We start from the raw sequence: 20267 nt of genomic DNA, 5'->3' as shown, positions 1-20267 counted from the left end.
AAACTTGGAAGGAAATTAATCTTTGGATAGGCAGCTTATATAATTGGAGGCTTCCTTACCTCTACAATTGCTGATATACCAGGGCTCCAGTCTGATTTGGAAGTTGTTGATTTCCTAGAAGCATTGGGTCAGATGTTCAGTGTCTTCTTTATAGATAAATTGAAAGAAATCTCTCCTAGGTAAGGCACTTCCATTAGGCAAATGTCAGGTACAAAGGAAAATTTAATTTAAGTTTGAATTTTGTTACAGACAACTTGATCTTTACTGTGCTGTACCAGTTTGTTTATGGAGAGGGTTCAGCTTTTTAGAAGCTTTGGATATGTAATGCAGAGCTTCTGTTTTTTCTCAGCCAACTTTCTAACTTTATCAATTTGGGTATTTTGTTCCTGCTCCTGAAATCTATAGACCAGTTGTATTTTGAATACACACACACACACAAAAAAGCCCTGCAAACCCAGGAATATTTTTTTTCTGTCATAAATGTAGTGTTATGTAATGTTCATGCACTAAAAATGATCAAGAAAAACATGGTGGAATATCAGGGGAGGGGGCTTGACAGTATTTTTTGCCCTCAATTAGTCTTTTCCACTCAAATACTCAAACTTTGAAAAACTCAAAGCTAGGTGGAGAGTGTCATTGTATTCTACTGACAACTGTGTTGGACTTCATTTACCACATTACAGGAGGAACTGTAGCAAAGCTTTGTGGTAATTACATGAGGAGGTCCAGTATTAGCACCTGTATCGGTTTTGATGCTGTTTGCAAATAATATTCGTGTTTGTTTTTTATTTGTTTTCCATACCAATAATTGTTTTTTACTTTTCAACAGGATCCACTCTGTGTAGCTATGAACTACAGCCATCAGAATATACAACAGACCCAAGGGCTGCCAAGTTATGTCCTAAATATCCTGTTCCAGAGAGGTAATATGATCAAGGTGTCTGATTTGGGGTGGAGGGAGCAGAGATTTGTTTTGATCATGACAGTTCTTTAGAAAATACCAACACATGTTCACTCTTAGTAGATATATGTTTTTGTGTATTATTGTATATATTTCTAAAATTTTATTTTTTAAAAGGTAGTGAAACTAATAGTCAAAGAAAAACCTAAATTATCTACATATGTGTTACTGAAACTATTGAGCTGGTATCTTCAAATTCTCTTATCTGTTGGGACTGACAGTGTTTTAAGTATCAGCTGTTTTACTGCCTTTTACCCTATCTATAGCCAGCTGACTATCAGTAATGCAGATCTGAGACAATCATGGAACATTTTTAATCGTTGGGAGGAAAAATTATGTAGGGATGCAGAGCTCTCTGCAGCATTAACTTCTTACACCTTACCTCTGCCAGTCAGATAGATGCAAATTGCTTCATTTTTTGCTCTTTCAGTCTGCAAATGACTACTATAAGGATAGTTGAATACCAAAAAGAGGACTGTATTTTATTAACAGAACATTTTGAGGTTTATTTTTTTAAGTGTTACATTAGATTGCTGTTTGTGAAATAGGATTGGAAAGATCATAGCTTCATAAACTCTTCTAACTCTGCTGCCTGGACCTGTGGAGATGAGTATTGCTGAGAAAAGAAAGGATCTCTTAGCTGTTGTACTCAGCCTTCTGTCAGTTATTGCACTAACTTGAGAAGAACCATGTTGTGTTTTCTCAAAATTTAGCTTCTCAAATATACCTAGTAGTGAGTGGTAACTGCAGTCTTTTCTTATGCATAGTGTTCTGTTACGTTTTTTTGTAAATGTTATATTTGTGTCAGTTCTACAAACTCTGATTTTAAGTCTTTCTTGTATACATAGTAGCCTCTCCACTGAATCTTTTTAAAAATATTATAGTGACAATTAGTGGCAGCTGGAATATTAACAATTTTTGAATTTTCCCAATATAGGTTAATATTCCATGTAGCTAGCCAACTGTCACAGCAGTAATAAAAAAACAAATGAAAACTTCAGTGCCAGCTTGCATACTGAAAAGGCTTGTTAGTCCTAATTTTTGCCAGAATTATATTGACTTCTCATTGTGTGTTCTCATTCAGTCTCAATGATATAGCTCAGTAAGAAAACAGAAAGATAGAACAATGTATCAGAGCTCTAGTGATGCTATGTAAATTTCTCATAAAAACTACCTTGTGGTATTTTAAATAAATTATTGTGTAGGTGGAGTATTTTCCCTTTTTGATATGTATTATTTAAATGTATGATATGTTTGAGCATTTTTGAAATTGAAAAGTCTGAACTTAATGCCCTAAGGCAAAAAAGGACAACACTGTATTTGTAAACTACTGGTTTTTATAGGTTTTTATAGTTAAATTATTTGAGTAAGTGTAATTTGGAGGAGAAATGTAATCCTGTTGAGATAACCAAATGAAAACCCAACATCTTGTAGACTGAGGCATTCAGGAAGAACTTACCTAACAGTCAAGGAAGAACTTACCTAACATTTGATCTGTGTCATGGTTCAACCCCATCCACCAACCCAGACCCCCTCAGCCACTCACTCATTTTCCCACCAGCAGGACTGGGGAGAGAACTGGAAGGGTAAAAGGTAAAAAGTTTGTGGGTTGATACAAAGATGGTTTAATAGGGGAAGGAAAGCTGCACAGGCAAGCAAAGCAAAACAAGGAATTAATTCATCACTTCCCATGGGCAGGCAGGTGTTCAGCCATCTCCAGAAGAGCAGGGCCCCATCACATGCACAAACACCATCACTTCAAACGTGCCCTTCTTCCTTTTCTTTCCCCCTTTTTATATTCTGTGCATGATGCCGTGTTTGGAATATCCCTTTAGTCAGTTTAGGTCACCTGTCCTGGTTGTGTCTCCTCCCAACCTCCCATGCATCCCCAATGTCCTTGCCATCATGGCAGTGCAGAAAGCAGAAAAGGCCTTGGCTCTGTGCAAGCTGTGCTCAGAAATAACAAAAACACCGTTCCATTATCAGACCTGACTTCAACACAAATCCAAACCAATCTCCATACCAGCCACTGTGAAGAAAATTAACCCTACCCCAGCTGAAACCAGTGCAATCTGTCAAGAGTTACAAACCCTCTGATTCCCATTAGTTCCATGGGATGGAAGTAGCATATGGTGTGGTGATTGTCCCTTCATCTTTTCTGTTTGATGACCAGGCTTCTTCATAGCCTTCAGCTGAGGCTGTGTCCTAGTTTAGGGCAAATTTGAGGAAAACCCTCTGGAAGGAGCCCCCAGAAAACAAACCCCCACGGCCCCTCCCCACCCACCTGGTTCGGGAAAAAATTTTCTCTGAGAGAAGTGGAAAAGAACCTGTTTATTTAACAAACAAAGTACTCCCCAGCACACAAAAAAAAAAAAAAAAATTAGCAACACCAGATGACAGCAAAACTCTTTCATCACCCTGAAGAGATGAACAAATCCAGAAAGTCTTTCCTGGGAGTGGTCACTTGAGTCTGGGCACTGGGGATTCCTCTCCGGCACTGGGGATGGCTGTACTATCCCTGTACATACACAGGGTTAGTAGTGAGAGGAAAAAATTCTTTGAAATCTAATACTTGAGTAATCAGATGGATCTCCTAACCTTATTTGAATAATGCTTTAAAAGTACAGCTTCTGAGACCATCATCTGCTGGCTTGAACTTTATTCATTCTTGTTTATGATTAAGCATCATGTTGCTATTCTAAGAAATTTGTAATTCCTTTTCAGTAGGTAATACTGAATAATAATAATCCCAAGATATAATCAAGAGTTTATATAAAATAGCACAGGTCATAGAGAATAGATCCATTATTCTGTTTTATACTGGAACACTTTACCTCACCTACTCATTCAGTCAGAACCACTGGAGCAGAAATAGATCTCAAAAGAGGATTCTCAGGAGTCACATTTAGTTAAGAAAGCTTGTAGGAACCATTAGCCTATTTTTTTAATTAATTAAAACAAACTTAGCAATTAATTACTGCACATGAAAATAGGTAACTTAGGTAGTGAAATTGCTTTAGGTTAAGGGATATTAGATGACTAATATAAACTCTGATGCAAAAAGCATATTTTCTTTCATTGGGATGTATTTTGGAAGAAAACTTTAATCCCATTAGTTCTCTTTTCAGAGTGAGTATTTTTGGTTTTGGATGCAGGAATAACATTCTTTTGCTGACTCCCACTTCAAAATTTGGGCTTTGTTGCTGATAGTGACAACTTACAAATACTCTAGGCTTTCTGTAAAGCTGTAGCAATTAGCAATTAAATAAACCTCTCAAATTTCAGTCTTTTTCAGTAATGCATATAATGAACCAACAGTATTCCAAAATAGGTTATGTTTTAAGAGGCTAAGGGGGTATGTGGGCTGCTTTTTAAGTAGGGCAGCCATCATTATAGGTTTGTCTTTTAAAAACTGTGACTAATACGCAATTACTTTGCTATGCTTAACTGCTGTATTCGTTCCTACCCAAAAGTAGACCATCAATATGAGCATCTCCAAATGCATTTGCTTACTCAGGACAGTAATCCTAGGACCATAAAATTTGCAATCATCAGTGACTTTAAACAAAAACCTAGGGTCTACTAATTAATTACCTAGAAATGGCAGGTGATCATAATTTCTCCCAATTTCTTTATAGAATAGATACACTTCAATGGTTTGCAGCATGTCATCCTTTTTTCCCAGAAAAACAATGGATGGGAAATATGTGCCTAAGGCAGCTGGTTTATTCATTATGTATTTAAAATGCTGGTTAGAATTTTAGAAAGATACGGCCTTAAAAATAGTTACTGAGGACACAAAGTGGTTGGTTGGTAGGTCATTGATGAAATGGGGAAACTGCAGAAGATAATATTCATTGCTGGTATAGTCCACTGAAATCTTTGAAGTAAGGAAGATCGGGCAGATGAAACAATAGAAAGAACTTTTTTTTTTTCATTGGATCCAATTACAAGAAGGAACGTGTAATTCATATTTGAAATGTAATTGGGAATTGATCAAATGATGTGATAGGTCACTTTGAGATCTGACATAGTTTTTATGACCAAGGCGGACTGCACTAAATAGGAGACATTTAGAAAACAAAATTACCCACTTTTAAAGGAAAGTTTTTGCTCTCTTATATCTTTCTCTTGATAACGGGTTTTTCAGAGCATTCTGCAAAGTTTAGTGCATAGTCTCAATAGTTGTTTGTGAGGGTCTTTCCAAAATGGTTCAAAGCAGTAAGAGGCATCCTGGTATGTTTTGCATAATTTTAACAAAATTATTGAATATAAACACTGTGATTGTAATATTCAATGCAAGAACAAACTTAGTATGGGGAAAGACTAGGAATAAATACATTTGTTTTGCTTGGCAACAGTCATGAATGCTGATGTCCTTTACCCCAAAATATATACTCTCAAGAGTATTGTTATTCTGCAATTTCTTTTGATGCAAATATGGACTGGTATTCCATTCTAACATGAGTGAAAGGCATTGTTTCAGCTGCTGGTTCACCACCTGACACTTGAAAGAAAGACATTTAAGTGGAAATAGGAACATATACTTTCTGCACCTTGTCATTTAAGGGTGGGAGGGTAATAATATCCCATTGAAATGTACGCTCCAGCCTCACAGGGTTATTTGTAAGAACTACATCACTTTTCATTATGATCATCCTCATTTCAGCAGCACTTGTGCATTCAACACATGGTTTCTGGTTATGATGTTATAAGGGTAGAATGATTGCATCTATTCACCTTTCATTTGTGTGTTGATGTGGCATTTATATTAAGTAGGAGTAATTTTTTTTTCTGATTTTTTTTTTCTTGTGTCACCAGTGCACCTATTCCATTCTTCCATCGCTGTGCTCCTGTGAACATTTCCTGCTATGCCAAGTTTGCAGAGGCCCTGATCACCTTTGTCAGTGACAGTAGTGTCTTACACAGGCTGATTAGTGGAGTTATGACCAGCAAAGAGATTATAATGGGACTTTGCTTGTTATCACTAGGTAATTGTTTTTCTCATTACTAGCTATTTCTTAGTGTACTCCATTAGGAGGTTGTTAACACACTCTAACCACAATATGAGCAAAAAAACTGTATAATAGCAACAATCCCTTAGAAAATTATTCAGAATGCTTTTTAAAATTTTATTTGAGAGGTGGGTAACTTATTATATGTGCATTCCTGGTTTTGTTTTTCTTACACTGATTATAAGAGGATGCTTGGCTGTTATTTAGCCAACGTTAGTTTTGATACAGTTAAGAGAGCACCTGTTTTTTCTTAATTTTTTTTATAGTATTCCCCTTTCCCATTTGTAGTAGTCATCTTCTACCAACTCAAGTCCAAATAAACCCTTTCCAAATAAAAAGGACAGGTTGAGAAATGCAAAGTAGCACACTCCAGTTGGATGTAGGGGATTTAATTTGTTTAATTTAACATACGTGCGGAAAGATTTGAGAACTTTTAAGAGTGAAAACAAGAAAATTAGGTGTCCATTTGTTGCATTGTATGTTACTTCCTTCTTCCCCTTCCTTCAAAATTAAAAGCTTCAGGTCTTTGAAAATCTCAGCTTTTTCTGAAGAGCTGGAAATTCCCAATAGTACAGAGGTGCTAATTGTTTCTATAGCTGTGAGATGCCTCTAGCTTATTAAATGACACTTTGCACTTCACTGAAGAGCTGTTTTAACAAAGTCATCTTGTTTGAGGTGGAATGTTGCCCACAGACATAAATTGCTTTCCTAGTGAGTCTATTTTACTCATACAAACTGTAAAATCTGTAATCCTAAAATGGGAAGACCATGATATTAGCTATGCCTATGGGCAGTGTATTATTTAGAAAGAAAACACTGCAAAGCTGTATCAGATATAGGGATCCTTTATTTTCAGTTTGCTTTTGTGGTTAAAAAGGGCAGGGGAGAAGAAAGGGAAAAGGAAAGGAAAAAGAAGAGGAAGCTAGATACCATTAACCCCCTCTACACACACACAAAAGACCACTTTGTATTTTTTCAACTGTAGCTGGAAAGTTGTTTATTTTTACATCTTGACAGCTTCAGTATTTGGTAACAATGGTAGAAAACTATTCAAAATCTGAAAGCTAGTGCCTGCTTTGCAGTGCTACTGTTCAGTTAGAGTCAGAAGTTAGTACAGAATTTATATAGTTAATTTAAAGAATAGTTTTTGTAATTTCATAGTTAAACAGAAATTATTTGTTTTAAAACAGTGAGTTAGACTGTGATTCAAAAAGCCAGGTTTCAGTGCCTTGCATGTAACTGCTGTACACAAATGTGTCATATGTTAAAATAGAAGTATGTACTTGTACATACCACTCACTTAGCCTTAGCTGCTGTATAGTTTGTTACTTACGACTAACATGACATTTTGGAATACATAGATATCATATTAACTGCACTTGTTTGACATGTGTATTTGAGTACAGACTCCGCTCTGGTCCTCAGGAGGTGTGCTCATGTTACCAGACTCAAAGTACTGCCATGTCTTGCTGTCTGTTTGGTCACTGTCTTAAGTACATCTCTATCTGTGTGCATGCATTATGTCTTGTGTTTGATGTGTCGTGTAAATGTATTTATGCTCTTTTTGTTTTAATCAACATTAACAAAGCAGAAGATGTAGAGGTGCCTAATTTTCTTAACTATCTATTCAGTGAGTTTGTAAGCCTCAGAAAAGAAATCTGTAAAAATTCTATTGGAAGGCATTTATCTTAGTGCAGTGGGAAAATCAGGAAGGCTGTATCTACTTGAAGTAATTAGTCTGCTTATTTTATTTGTCTTCTTTTGCAGTGTTGTCCATGATTTTGATGGTTATAATAAGGTACATTTCAAGAGTACTTGTCTGGATTTTGACAATTCTTGTCATTCTGGGATCTCTTGGTAAGTCTTGTTTGTCTTCCAGTTTGAGTGCACAGTTCTAATCTTTGTGCTCCATGTCCTCAGCCCAGCTACATCCCACACACATCTTGGATTATGCATTTCCCTTCAGCGTTTTTTTTGAGTCCCTTTCAAGATGTACATCACAAGTGCCACCTTAGCAATTGCAGATCTCTCTCAGAGAGAGAATTGCTCCTTGAATATTTGCACACGCTGCTTGGCAGTCGGTCTTCATGTCAGCCTATCTCACTAAAGCCCACAGGTGTCAGTGCAGGAGACTTCTCACAGCACTTGTAGCACAAACCTAAAATGTGTCCACTTCTTAACCTGCCTTCCAAACAGGTCAACAAGGCAGGTAAGCCTGGGTGTGTTTCGTGGTACTTCCACACTGTGGCTGGTGCATGAAGAAATCAAAGGGCAACTATTGCTTATGCAGCTGAATATATTTACAAATCTGATATGTTCATCAGCCCTTCAGTTCTTTGAATAGCTCTTTAAGACCTGTTCTTGAAGAGAGGAAGTAAAGGTGCTTGTCTAGCCATTCTAATTAAATCCTTGTATTTCTGTATGACTCAGGAAGACCTGCATGACCTAAGATCATATGTGAAATGCTACCAGCCATACTATCTTGGAAATGAACTATGGTTGTCTCTTCCAAAATTATGCAGCTTGTGTGAAAATAGCCTTATTTTATCACATTAGCTTTTAAATTCATAAAACTAAAGTTTTCTACACTTTTTACTGAGTTGCTAAGCCAAAATGTCTGGACAGATGATTGTGTGGAAGGAAAAAAATAGAATAATCACATTAGGAAGCACTAGTAATTTAATTCTTGCAATTCATGACTGCAATGGATGGAAAAAAATCAGCAGACCATCTATATTTTTTCGGGATCACTTTGGTTTTCTGATTAATAGCCTCACAATTCTATGACCGGGGAAAAGGAAAAATACGGATTTTTTTTTTCCCACCCATTATAAGAATGGATTGAATAAAACCCTGTCTTTTATGACACATACTGCTTATTCTGCCTTGACTGTTTGTTTAGGAGATGTCGAAAGACCATTATTCATTTTAGACCCGAACAGAGTATGTTCAGCAAAATATGCAATCACAGAATAGGTAAGGTTGGAAGGGACCACAAAGGCTCATCTGGTCCAACCTCCCTGCTAAGCTTATGCATTTGATTCAGAAGTACCAGCAGAAGAGAGAAGGATGCTTAAAAGAAAAAAGAAATGTACCAGAGAGGAGCGATTATCTCCCTGAGGGGCTGGAGATCTGTGTTGAAGAAAAGTTATACCTTGGAAAGGCAGTTAGATTAGGAGACTGTTTTTCTGGCCATAAGGCTAGGATTAACATTACAGGGGTGAGAAGATAGTACCTCACATTGTATTTGCCTCCTGTGCCTTTTTTAATGTTTTTTCTAGTGTCCAAGATATTGTCTGAAGCAAGTTTAGCTACATATCATTAAGGTGCTGTTTCCAGCATCAGGCTGATGCTTGTTGTTTTGATTAGTGTTCCCAGGAATGATAGATTCCTTGTTTTGTTGTTATTTCACATCCTAATCCAAAAGCCCATGTCTATTTCCCCTCTAAATTCTTACTCCCTGCATTATGGTACACACACATACATTCATACATACAGCTTATCACAGAATTATTCATTCTTCCTTTTGTTCTTTTACTACCTGTGTAGTGGGAGCTGTGCTGTTCACTGTTGGGGCTCTCCATGAAGTAGTCCTTCAATGCAGTTTACCCTAAAACACAGAGTCAAGGTTCTGCAAGTCTCTTAAGCGTCACAGTATGGTGAGACTGTGAAAAGAGTTTATTCACTTGAGAAGAGGGCAACAGAGGAGAACTACGCACTTTTCCCTCCTCTCAAGTTCCTGTTGGGTTGAGTATCAGTGCTCTTGAGTATTCACTACCAGACTAGACTTGAAAGAATTGTTGTATTTCTCTGGGACTAGGTAGTATGTATCACACAGAAGATTCATGTATTTTATCCTTTTTGTTTTCTCACTAAAACACAGGTGGTACAGGAGTCCTGTGGTGGCTCTACGCTAAACAACGAATATCTGCTGGTGCTCTTGAGACCCAAATAGCCAAAGACAATCTTCAGGCTCTCTTGATCTATGCCATTGCAGCTACAGTCTTCACGGTATGCCTTGCTAATGACTGTATTATTTTCTGTTCTTGTCTTCCTGTTGGTCTCTATTTTTTATTCAGGTGAAAGCAGTGTACTGCACACATTTTGGAACAGTTTATTTCTGCTAAAGCGATTTTCTTTCATTATGTTATTTTTTTAACTTTTAGGAACACCTGATTATGAGTCAGGGGAGACTTTCTAGGAACTGTTCTTTATTACCTGATTTAGAGTCAGGAGAGACTTTCTAAGCCTGCAGCTATTTTCATCTACTGTAAAATGTCCACAGGGATTTCCAAGAATAGGTATGATATTGGACTGCCAACCCAAAGAGATTTTTCTTAGGTTCTCAGTTCAGAGGTACCTAGTAGTTTCAGTGTATTAGCCTACTTCAGTATTAGCCTACTTCTGAAAGAAGTTGTTCTTAAATCATTGTGAACTGAAATACTAACACCATTTGAACCAATTTATCTTCTTTGGGCCTTGCTGTTAATTTCAGAGTCACTGAATTTACTACCGGAAACTGACAATGTTTGACTAATTTCACAGGAATTGTAGATTCCCTCTTCTGTTCTTCTTGTTGCTTTACATCCTAATCCAAATTTTTCTTTCCATTCCCTCTCCTAGATTCTTATTCCTTATGTTATAGTACACATATATACATACATCCTATAAGACTACCATGCCATGGTCTGATACAAATTTTAAATTACCTTTCTTAAAGATAATTAAAGGTTAAAAGTGGCTGATTTCACTGCTTTGTAAAACATAATTGAGGATAGTACCTGGTGTTGTCTCATCAGCATAAGGCTGATAATGATTCCAAATACATAATTATGAGAATGGAATTCCCCAAAGTTTGGAAAATAATTTATTACCAGAAAAAGCTGATAGAGGTTTCACATTTTGATCTTGTGATTTTATAGATAGACTATGTGTTAATTTAGTGTGTTTAAATATCCTAGCTGTGCAAAAGAGTAGCTTGATTCTGTTTCAGTACTCTAAAATGTGATTTGGAAACTTCCCCCTCTAGGTTATCTTGCTCTTGATCATGTTGATTATGCGCAAAAGAGTAGCTCTCACCATTGCCTTGTTCCACGTGGCTGGCAAGGTCTTCATTCACCTGCCACTGTTAGTCTTCCAGCCATTTTGGACATTCTTTGTGCTTATCCTCTTCTGGACATACTGGATCGCAGTCTTGCTTTTTCTTGGTACTACAGGTAAGCAGTCACTTACTTTAAATAATTTTCACTTCACTTTTGTATGATTTCTAGCACAGTTGATTAAAAAGCCTGTGGGAATCTCAAAAAAAAAAAGCTCACTTGTGCTTCTATTCCTGTCTGCTTCACTGACTTCAGGTTATTGTGCATTTGAGTCTTCATTCTCAGCATGGTACTTTGTATGTTAGGCTGACTTTTTGGTTTGATGCAAGTTGGCTTGCTGCAAACCATGAGACTAATAATAAAACTGCTATAGCAGTTTTTCAAATAATTCCCTCTAATTTTACACACACAGGTTAAAGACAGCATAATCTTGGAGTCACCAAGTATTGCAGACAGTACTCACACAGATGAGGACACAGTAAGAAGGGCCATTGCACACAATTACTGTCTCCCACAATGTAAATATTGTGATTTTAGTTTTCAGTGGTTTGTAACTTTGGTGTCCTGTATTATTGCAGAATCATTAGGGAGATTTTTCTGCTGGTTGTACACTGTATTTTGAGTGCAGCCAATGTACTCCTAATTCCTGCCTGCTCTTCAGTACATAGAAGGTGAAAGCTTTGTTTGTACTCAGGGTCTGACAAGAGCTTCTAGAATTAATCAATCCCATAGGTCCAAATCTTAGTTACTTCAGTAGAAAAAAACACAACAGATGCTTTTTAAAAAATCTGTTATTTTGCAGTGCATTGTAGGCAACAGAGACTGTCATTCATTATTAAATTTATTAAAATTTTGAAATTTATTGTTTGCTACTGACCCAAAAGTAGCAGTGTTTCAAGTCGCAAGGCTATTTCACAGTAATACAAGACAAATATTTTTCATATCCTGAGTTCTTAGCAAGGGTTGGAGGCAATAGAATTCATGTGTTCCTGTTCTCATTACTGATGGAATTTTTAGTTTTCATTGCAAGCTGTGCTGTGTGCAGAAAATGGTCACCACTGAAAGTCTCAGCCGTGAGTTTCACTTTGAGTCAGACGACTGCACAGGCACTAAATTTGTAGCCAAATCTAGTCTGCTATTTTAGTTAACTGACAGAACCCTTCAACCCGCCTTGATTCTACGAAAACGAATTTATCTTTTTAGCTTATATGTACTCAATATCATCACTATTATCAATTAAACTGTTTGTGCAAATAAGGCCAAATCCGTGTTCAGTGAAACCACAATTATTTCAATAGTTAACTTATTGACAAGAAAACATTCATTTTATATGTAAATATAAAACCATAACTAAGAATGCGGGTAAGGTGCTGTCAGTGCTAAGTCAAAACAATGGTTTTCAAGGTAAGCAGTTTGTACATACAAAGTTCCTTGCAGTGTTTTGCTCAATCTCATCAGCTGTTCATGTAAATATTGTCTATTAGGAACATCTCACTGTGCATTAACACATTGAAATAGAGCTTATCTTAGAAGTGCTTTGACATGCTGTCAGTCTCTGTACATAACATTGCTATTCATGTTAGACAAAGAGTCAATGAATTTTTGAATATATGAAATCATGTATTTAGGATTTCTAAGGCTGCTCCATATTTGTGTTACTAGCTTTAAAGCTACAAAAGCTTACCACAGGGAAAACAGTGATGGTGTTGACATCTAGATATAAAGAGCTGATACTGATTCCTGCTGTACACAAAATACTGATAATGCAGTAAAGTCAAATTAGGAATGACTGAAATAGACTTCCATTATGTCTAACTGTATGAATTTTTGCTGTGAGACAGTGGTTAGTTGTGGATTTTTTTTAGTTAGTTTTTTTTCCAAATAGCATTATACTTACTGTCTCAAAAGCTCTATCTTTCTTAAGAACAATCCTCCTAAATGTGGCATTTAAAATTATGAGCAGAAACTAGAGAGGTTTCTATTGTAACTGGTTATGAACTGCTAATACCATATGCTTCCTTCATTATGTATGCATCATTTTCTTTTTTACCCTCATTTATTTCTAGGTAGTCCTGTCCCAAATGAAGAAGGATTTGTAGAATTTCGGATGGCAGGTCCTTTGAAATACATGTGGTGGTACCACGTGGTGGGACTCATCTGGATCAGTGAGTTTATCCTCGCCTGCCAGCAGATGACAGTAGCAGGGGCTGTTGTCACATACTATTTTACAAGGTAAGGGTAACACAGATAGCTCTATCATGAGTAGCCTACACAGACTATTCACTGACTTAACAGAAATACTGAGCAACAGGGTTTCTGGGGAGAATATTTGTGTCCATTGGGATAACTGGGGAACAGTTAAATTGCACTGACCCTTTTTAAGTCATTAAAAGTCCTGTACTACCTGTTTTGCCATTTATAGATGGTATTCTTGACATGTAAGATTTGAAGTATTCTTTGCCTTGTAACCTGTGCCCATTCTACAGGCATGGGTGATTATTTACAAAGAACGATGAGTCTGAAAGGTCATCTGTTTTGCTAAATAATTAATGCTGGTAAGATCTGTAGAGGTTAAAAAAATAATGAAAGCAATTGATTATTGTCTTAATTGCAAAACAGTGCCATTTTAATTATATACAGTGCTTCACTAATCTTCATTAATCTTTCTTTCACAGGATTAGTTAAGATCTTATTAGATTAATCATTTACATATAGATTCTGACAAGATGATATAAAAATAAAAATTAATATAAAGTTTTAAAGCTCTGTGTTTTATTGCTGTATTTGTGAACTAAATGTGTATCAGTTTTTTGAATAATATATGCAGATATTTTTTAAGTGCATGATTCAGATCACAAATGTTTAATTGCTTTGTCTTTTTAATTGAGGCTGTTATCTGAACTACATTTGACTGTTTTTCTGCCCTACTCTTTAAAATAATATCAAAAGCAAGGAATCAATTTATTGTGCTGTCAGAATATTTGTTATTTTATTAATGATGAAGTTCTCCAGTATACCAATGAAATACATCTATGAAGTTATTACAAGATGTTACAGGGATGTAATCTTGTGAATAATTAAACCAGATTGAGTATGGAATGAAGAAAAGACAGAGGAAAGAGAATTACTCTGCACTGAAATAGATTGCTTAGCAATGTGCATGCTTCATCTGTAAGTTTATGTATTTCCTGTCACCGGAGGGTGAATGATTTTTATTTCATCCATACCCTGTAATTCCATAAAATCAATTTGATTTTAAGTTAGTAAATGCTCATTTCTCTCTACTGTTATCTTCTTTTTGCATTTTAAGGTACAATCATAATTTGAAAAGTGACTTGTAAAAACAGAAAAGGCATTAATTTGCACTTATCCATTATTTTGCATATGACCAGCTTTCTAAATCAAATGAGGTGAGGTTATTCATGGAGAAATGTTTTATACATGTTCACTGCTCATTCACCTTAGGCAGATGGATTCCTTTCAACTCAGGCAATAACAGGCCTCGAAGTGTTTTGCGTTACAGACTTTGCCCTGAAAATGAGGAAGTGTTTGGTGTTTGAGGAAGTATTGCCTGGGCATAAGACTCAAACAATTTATGTGATTATGCATAACAGGGAGTACAATTTGTCTTCCCCTAAAAGCTAATTTTAATAAATTACAGGGTAAATCTACTTTAATCATTAACATGTCAGGATTACATTATGCAGATACTAGTTTTGTGGAATGAAGAATCTACTTTTGTTATCTTTTCTGAGTGAAATTCTCATCTCTCCCAAGCTGGGGAGATCCTTTATTTTTTGAATGTTATCACATGTTTCTAAATATGCTTATTATCGTGTTCTTACTTCCAATAAAGAAGAAGAGCTGTTCTTTAAATATTTATATAGTAGTATTCTTTGAGAGAGACGTATAAGTGAGTTTCTTGTTAGAAAAGAAAAATGGCTTGAAACCGTGAACGTGAGTATTTATCTGATAAATTAAAAATATTATAGCTATATTGCATTAAACAACTTGTTTTAAGGCTCAACCCTTGGTACCTTGAGGATATAATAGCTGAATCAGAAATGCAAAAAACCTCAGCAAAGAGTTAACCTGATCAATTAGTAATATCCTCTCCAAAGTCCACACAAAGATTTCCAAAAGAACAAGAGAGGAGAAGACAGGTTTATCAGTAGTCTGACTAAAAAAGTACTAGCACAGTTTCTTACTATTTTGGAAGGTTTTTGAATTACACACCACCTGATGGAACTTTAAGGGAATTGCCAGTTGTTAATAGTGGTAATGCAGCCAACTGCTAGTAAGATTACCTGTCACCAATGAATGTTTCCAGTTGCTCAGAGAATCCCCAGCCAAGCTATTGGCAAAAGCTGGTTAAATAAAGAAGTTAAAGTGTGATGGAGTTCATTGACAAGATTCACTCTACTACTTAGTAGATGATTAAGCGCATTATAAAAAGGAAAAGTAGGACTAGAATAAGTTAATCTAAGATTAAATCTAAAATTATTTATGTGGAAGCTGGGGATGGAAAAGCTAAGGGTGAGAAAGGATAAGGATAAAAAAGGAATGAGGGAGACCCTCTCATTGAATCACAAGAGTGGGCCCTCTTGCCACTGTTAGCCCCAGACTTCACTGAAAGTTTAGGCGTAAAAAGTTAAAGAGCACTTAAACTTAGTATCACTTAATCAATAGCGTAATTTAATGAATTTAACAAAAGAGTCTATAGAATCATGAATTTACTATGAGCACAACAGTAACTCAGTTACTTCGACCTGACTTACTTACCAATCTAATGTTCACAGTACATTTGCCGTAGCACATTCACACTCACACATGTAGGTACAAGGTATGGACCATAAAAATTCCTCTCAACTTCAGTGAAGTGCTCAGGTCAGATGCCTCTGCACCATCTCAAGAGGTAAAGAGTTGAGGCTTGAGGAGTGGGGTGTCAGCCCAGGCTCTGTCAGCAGCATTTGATGTTGGTCCTCTGAGTATCACAACTTGAGTGTTCAGTGGCTCAGGGAGGTCCCGCTCAGGAGGAGCTGCTGGTCATAGCCCACTGTGGTCCAGGAGTTTACGGGGTTGCAAGAGAATTGGCTTTACTCATAGTAATTTTCCATCCTGTCCACAATTCAGGTCTGTGACTTTCTTTCAAAATTCAATAACAGAAATGTTGTTCTACCTAGGTTGATATTTGGGCACAAAAAATACGTTTACAAGGCTGTTCATTTATAAACAGGACCTTGATAGACATTACAAGTTCTTGGGAGCAGTCTGTGTTTCTGATAAGTTCGAGGAGCTGAGCCTGAGTTCGAGGAGGTGCTCTTCATCAAGACAAGGGCCTAACAAGCATTTCTGAGATCATAATGTAGCCCAAGATGGGAAGGGGCAACGGGGGTGCACCACCACACTACTCATATGTGTTACAAATCAATTTAAACCAGAAAAACAACGAAGATGAAGTCTTTGTGAATAAAATAGATTGAACCCAGAAAGGTTCATAATATACTCCAAAACTTGATTAAAACCAAAGGACATTACATGTTGATGCCAAACAAAAATGTTGATATATTTTATTTAATAGTATAAGAGGCAAAGGGAAAGAAAAAGAAAGAAAGATGTAGAAAAAGAGCAGGGAGGGGAGCATGGAGAGGGACGGGGGTTAGGTAGAAACATACCATCCTTCCAAGGGTCCAGATGACATCTCATTGCTTCCTTCCATCTGGTCTTCTTAGTGGTGAGGGTCCCCTGCACCCCAAAAAGTATACAATCCAATTGATTAATACACATCTGGGCCAGGTAGGAATTCCTAGAGGGCAAGTTTGACACTGTCTCTTGCACCCTGTGGATCTGTTGCATCATGTAGTGCTCCAGTGCAAGATCTGGGGCCCCATGTGGGGGGAACTTTTGATGGGCCATGACACCCCCTCTGCTGGCATTCACATAGATGTCCTGAAGATGTGGCTTTCAAGGGTGAAGAGGTGACTGCAGCTGGGTGGGTCTGCACAGCAGAGTGTTGGCATTCACTTCACCACACACCCAAAACCTCTCCTTCCCACCCCCACCCTTTGGTGTGGGGCCTGTGCAAGTCTGGCAGCTGATAGCCCTGGGGTGTTGGTCTCCAGCACGAAGATGTGAGTCCTAACCCTCCTGTGAATATGGTTTTTTTCCCTCAGCCCAGTATTGAGTCACTTTGTCTTTCCTCCATCAACCTGCAGTCCAGGACCTCAATCAGAAGGCTCATTCAGGGTGTGGTGGTCTTCCATGCAGCTTTTGTTATGAAGTTCTGCTATAGCAGGCAAAAGTTGCTTCATAAAAAATGTGTAAGCCATAAATGATAATATTGTAGTCTCCGACAGTATGACATAGCAATTCCTAATCCTAGTCCTGCATTAGAGAGAAATTTGTGAGTTACACAGATTGTCAGGGTGGAGTGAGCAATATATCCTGAAAGCTAGTATGAGGATAATATATTCCTTTTGCACATTATTTTATTGAGATTTTGTAGCACTTCTAGATGATACCACATAAATACTGATCATTCTACTTCATTTTTTTTCTCTTTTCAACAGGGAGAAAAGAAATCTGCCATTTACTCCTATTCTGGCATCTGTTAATCGCCTTGTTTGTTACCACCTAGGAACAGTAGCAAAGGGGTCTTTCATTATCACACTAGTGAAGATACCACGAATGATTCTTATGTATATTCACACACAGCTCAAAGGAAAGGTAGGAGAAATAGATTTCCATTTTCTTATCGAAACTCAAGGCCTGACATGTTTACCTGTTTATTTAGTCAATGTGGGAGGATGGAAGTCTTGTTTTGGAATAGATCAGGGTAACAAGAAGTTCTTCACTGTGAGGGTGGTGGTGAGGCACTAGAACAGGTTGTCTAGAGAAGCTGTGGATATCCCATCCCTGGAAGAGTTCTGGGACATGCTGGATGTGGTTTTGAGCAACTTGGTCCAGTGAAAGGTGTCCCTGCCTGTGGTGTTGAGAGTTCCTTCCAACCCAGAAGCATCCTGTTGTTCTCTGAATATTTAGACTTTACAGGACCATGAGACTGATACAGATTGCTTAAGTTAGCAAGCTGAATATCAGTTACTGAAGCGCAAGAGTATATTGTTTCCATAAAAACTCTTTATCTATGTTTTCCCACATTCTGTGCTTTTCTAGGAAAATGCTTGTGCTCGCTGTATGCTTAAAGCCTGCATTTGCTGCCTTTGGTGTCTAGAAAAGTGCCTGACATATTTAAATCAGGTAAGATTTTCCATGTTTGAGTTTCATGTAAGGGCTGATATTAATATATATATTCCCAGAGTGCAATCTGATGCCAGCATATAATATATTGTACTTTGGAACTGAACTTGAATGACAGTACTTCAGTCTTGTCTCCATTACTTAAATTACACTGCAAATCACTACATTGATCTTTGGAATATAAACAAGAACTAAAAAATAGCCCATATTCATCTTTGTGAACATAGTTTCTCTACCTTATAACTTTATATATTTGTTTAGTGATTTAGTGGAGACATTCCCCCTTAGGTCTACTCAGTCAAACTACATCTGAATTTCAAAATATTTATGCGAATATTGTTGTGAAAAGAGAATTAGGCTTTTCTGTGTGTAATATTTAAGAGTCTCACAGTGTAAAAACAATACAAAACATCAAATTGTCGTCATCTACAAAGAAGAAAAAGAGTTTCAAAGACTAGCTGGTCCTTGTAAAAGACCCCTTGTAAAAGTGGGTTTATGGGCCATAAATATTACATAAATAAATATCAGATACATAAATGTTTTGTACATAACATCTCTTTCACTGTTGTTAATTTTTTTTGCTTATGGAAATGTAGAAAATAAAATCATAAGAAAGCATTTTAAACGCCCCAATGTAATCCTTGAAAACTGTCCTCACTAACCTTGAATGCAGTCTACTTAAGTATTTAGAAATTATCTTGGGTGACTTGTATGACACTCAGATTCTTTTATATTTCCAGATTGGTTTTTTTGGAACTATTTAATTTCTGTAGCTATGCTACTGCTCACCTCCTCCTGCAGAGAAATTGCAAATTCTGTTTAATGAGTTTTTTTGAACAAACTTGTTAATGCATAAATTATGAGCAAGAGCGGAGAAGAATAGTAATTCTTTACCTCATATAATCTTCTGTCAGCTGGTTCATATTGCTTGATTCAACATCTCTCAAGGGAATTTTTGTTCATTAAAATCATATGATGAATGTGTCTTACTCAGAAGCTGTATCTTCCCCCTTACCTTTCCCACCCTCCATCTGAAATACCTGATCATTTTATGAATAAATCTTCAATCTCCTTTTCTCAGAATGCTTATACAGCCACAGCTATCAACAGCACCAATTTCTGCACCTCAGCAAAGGATGCCTTTGTTATCCTAGTGGAAAATGCTTTGCGAGTGGCTGCCATAAACACAGTTGGGGATTTTATGCTGTTTCTAGGAAAGGTATGTCTGCTGCATACAGCTGATACAGACCTATGTAGAAGCGATCTTTCTTTAGCAATGGCTTGAACCCTAATTCAAAATGCCTAAAAATCCTGTTTCTTAGTGTGCACTTTATCACATCTAGCTGCATGATGTTAGGAAGGGATCATCCAGTATAGGGAGCATAAACAGATGATCCACTTAAATTTAGTAAAAGTGACTAGAGAGGAACAGATGAAGTTTATGGCACTTTTTGCATTTTTTTAGGGAGTCAAGAGAAAAGTGATTAGAAAGTCTAAGGTTTTGATTTTGTTGTGAAGACATAAAATTGTAAAGAAAGGAAGCTTTTCTTTTAAATTCTCTTCAGTATGAAGTCTCTAGGTTTATATTGAAAATTTGACACATTGCTGATCACCTTTTATGACAAAATCAGACTGGAAGAGTACAGAAGCTTGCTATGAGGAACTGCCAGTTTAAGCAACTAAGTTAGTTCTACTCTGAGAATTAAAAGGAGACCAGAATAATTTCTGTGATCAATCAGCCCTTTGGGTTTCCAGCTAATGGAGATATACTGTATGGAAATATAATCCAGTGAATTATTTTTATCCTTTCAAGTGCCATAATTTACGGAAACAATTAATACCAGATTACTTAAATTACCTGTGCCCAAGTATCTGGACACTGGTTGGACTGATCTGTATTCCTTATTTCATTCCTCTACTTCTGTTAATCAGAAG

General features: G+C 36.8%; 1 protein-coding gene across 5 annotated transcripts in view; it reads left to right on the top strand.

Annotated features, from left to right (window-relative positions):
- SLC44A1 (solute carrier family 44 member 1) overlaps positions 1 to 20267 on the top strand; it is a 100799-nt gene that overhangs the window by 37686 nt on the left and 42846 nt on the right. For all 5 annotated transcript variants that reach the window (XM_072922691.1, XM_072922692.1, XM_072922690.1 and 2 more), the window contains 9 exons: positions 830 to 923; positions 5783 to 5952; positions 7744 to 7833; positions 9860 to 9987; positions 11006 to 11192; positions 13142 to 13307; positions 17645 to 17801; positions 18249 to 18332; positions 19414 to 19551. In XM_072922691.1, coding sequence (XP_072778792.1) covers positions 830 to 923; positions 5783 to 5952; positions 7744 to 7833; positions 9860 to 9987; positions 11006 to 11192; positions 13142 to 13307; positions 17645 to 17801; positions 18249 to 18332; positions 19414 to 19551 — 1214 coding nt within the window. The remainder of the gene's footprint in view (positions 1 to 829; positions 924 to 5782; positions 5953 to 7743; positions 7834 to 9859; positions 9988 to 11005; positions 11193 to 13141; positions 13308 to 17644; positions 17802 to 18248; positions 18333 to 19413; positions 19552 to 20267) is intronic.

Source organism: Taeniopygia guttata, chromosome Z (assembly GCF_048771995.1).
Source record: "Taeniopygia guttata chromosome Z, bTaeGut7.mat, whole genome shotgun sequence".
NCBI lineage: Eukaryota > Metazoa > Chordata > Aves > Passeriformes > Estrildidae > Taeniopygia > Taeniopygia guttata.
The sequence above is the reverse complement of the archived record's forward strand: the minus strand, read 5'-3'. Positions and strand labels throughout refer to the sequence as shown.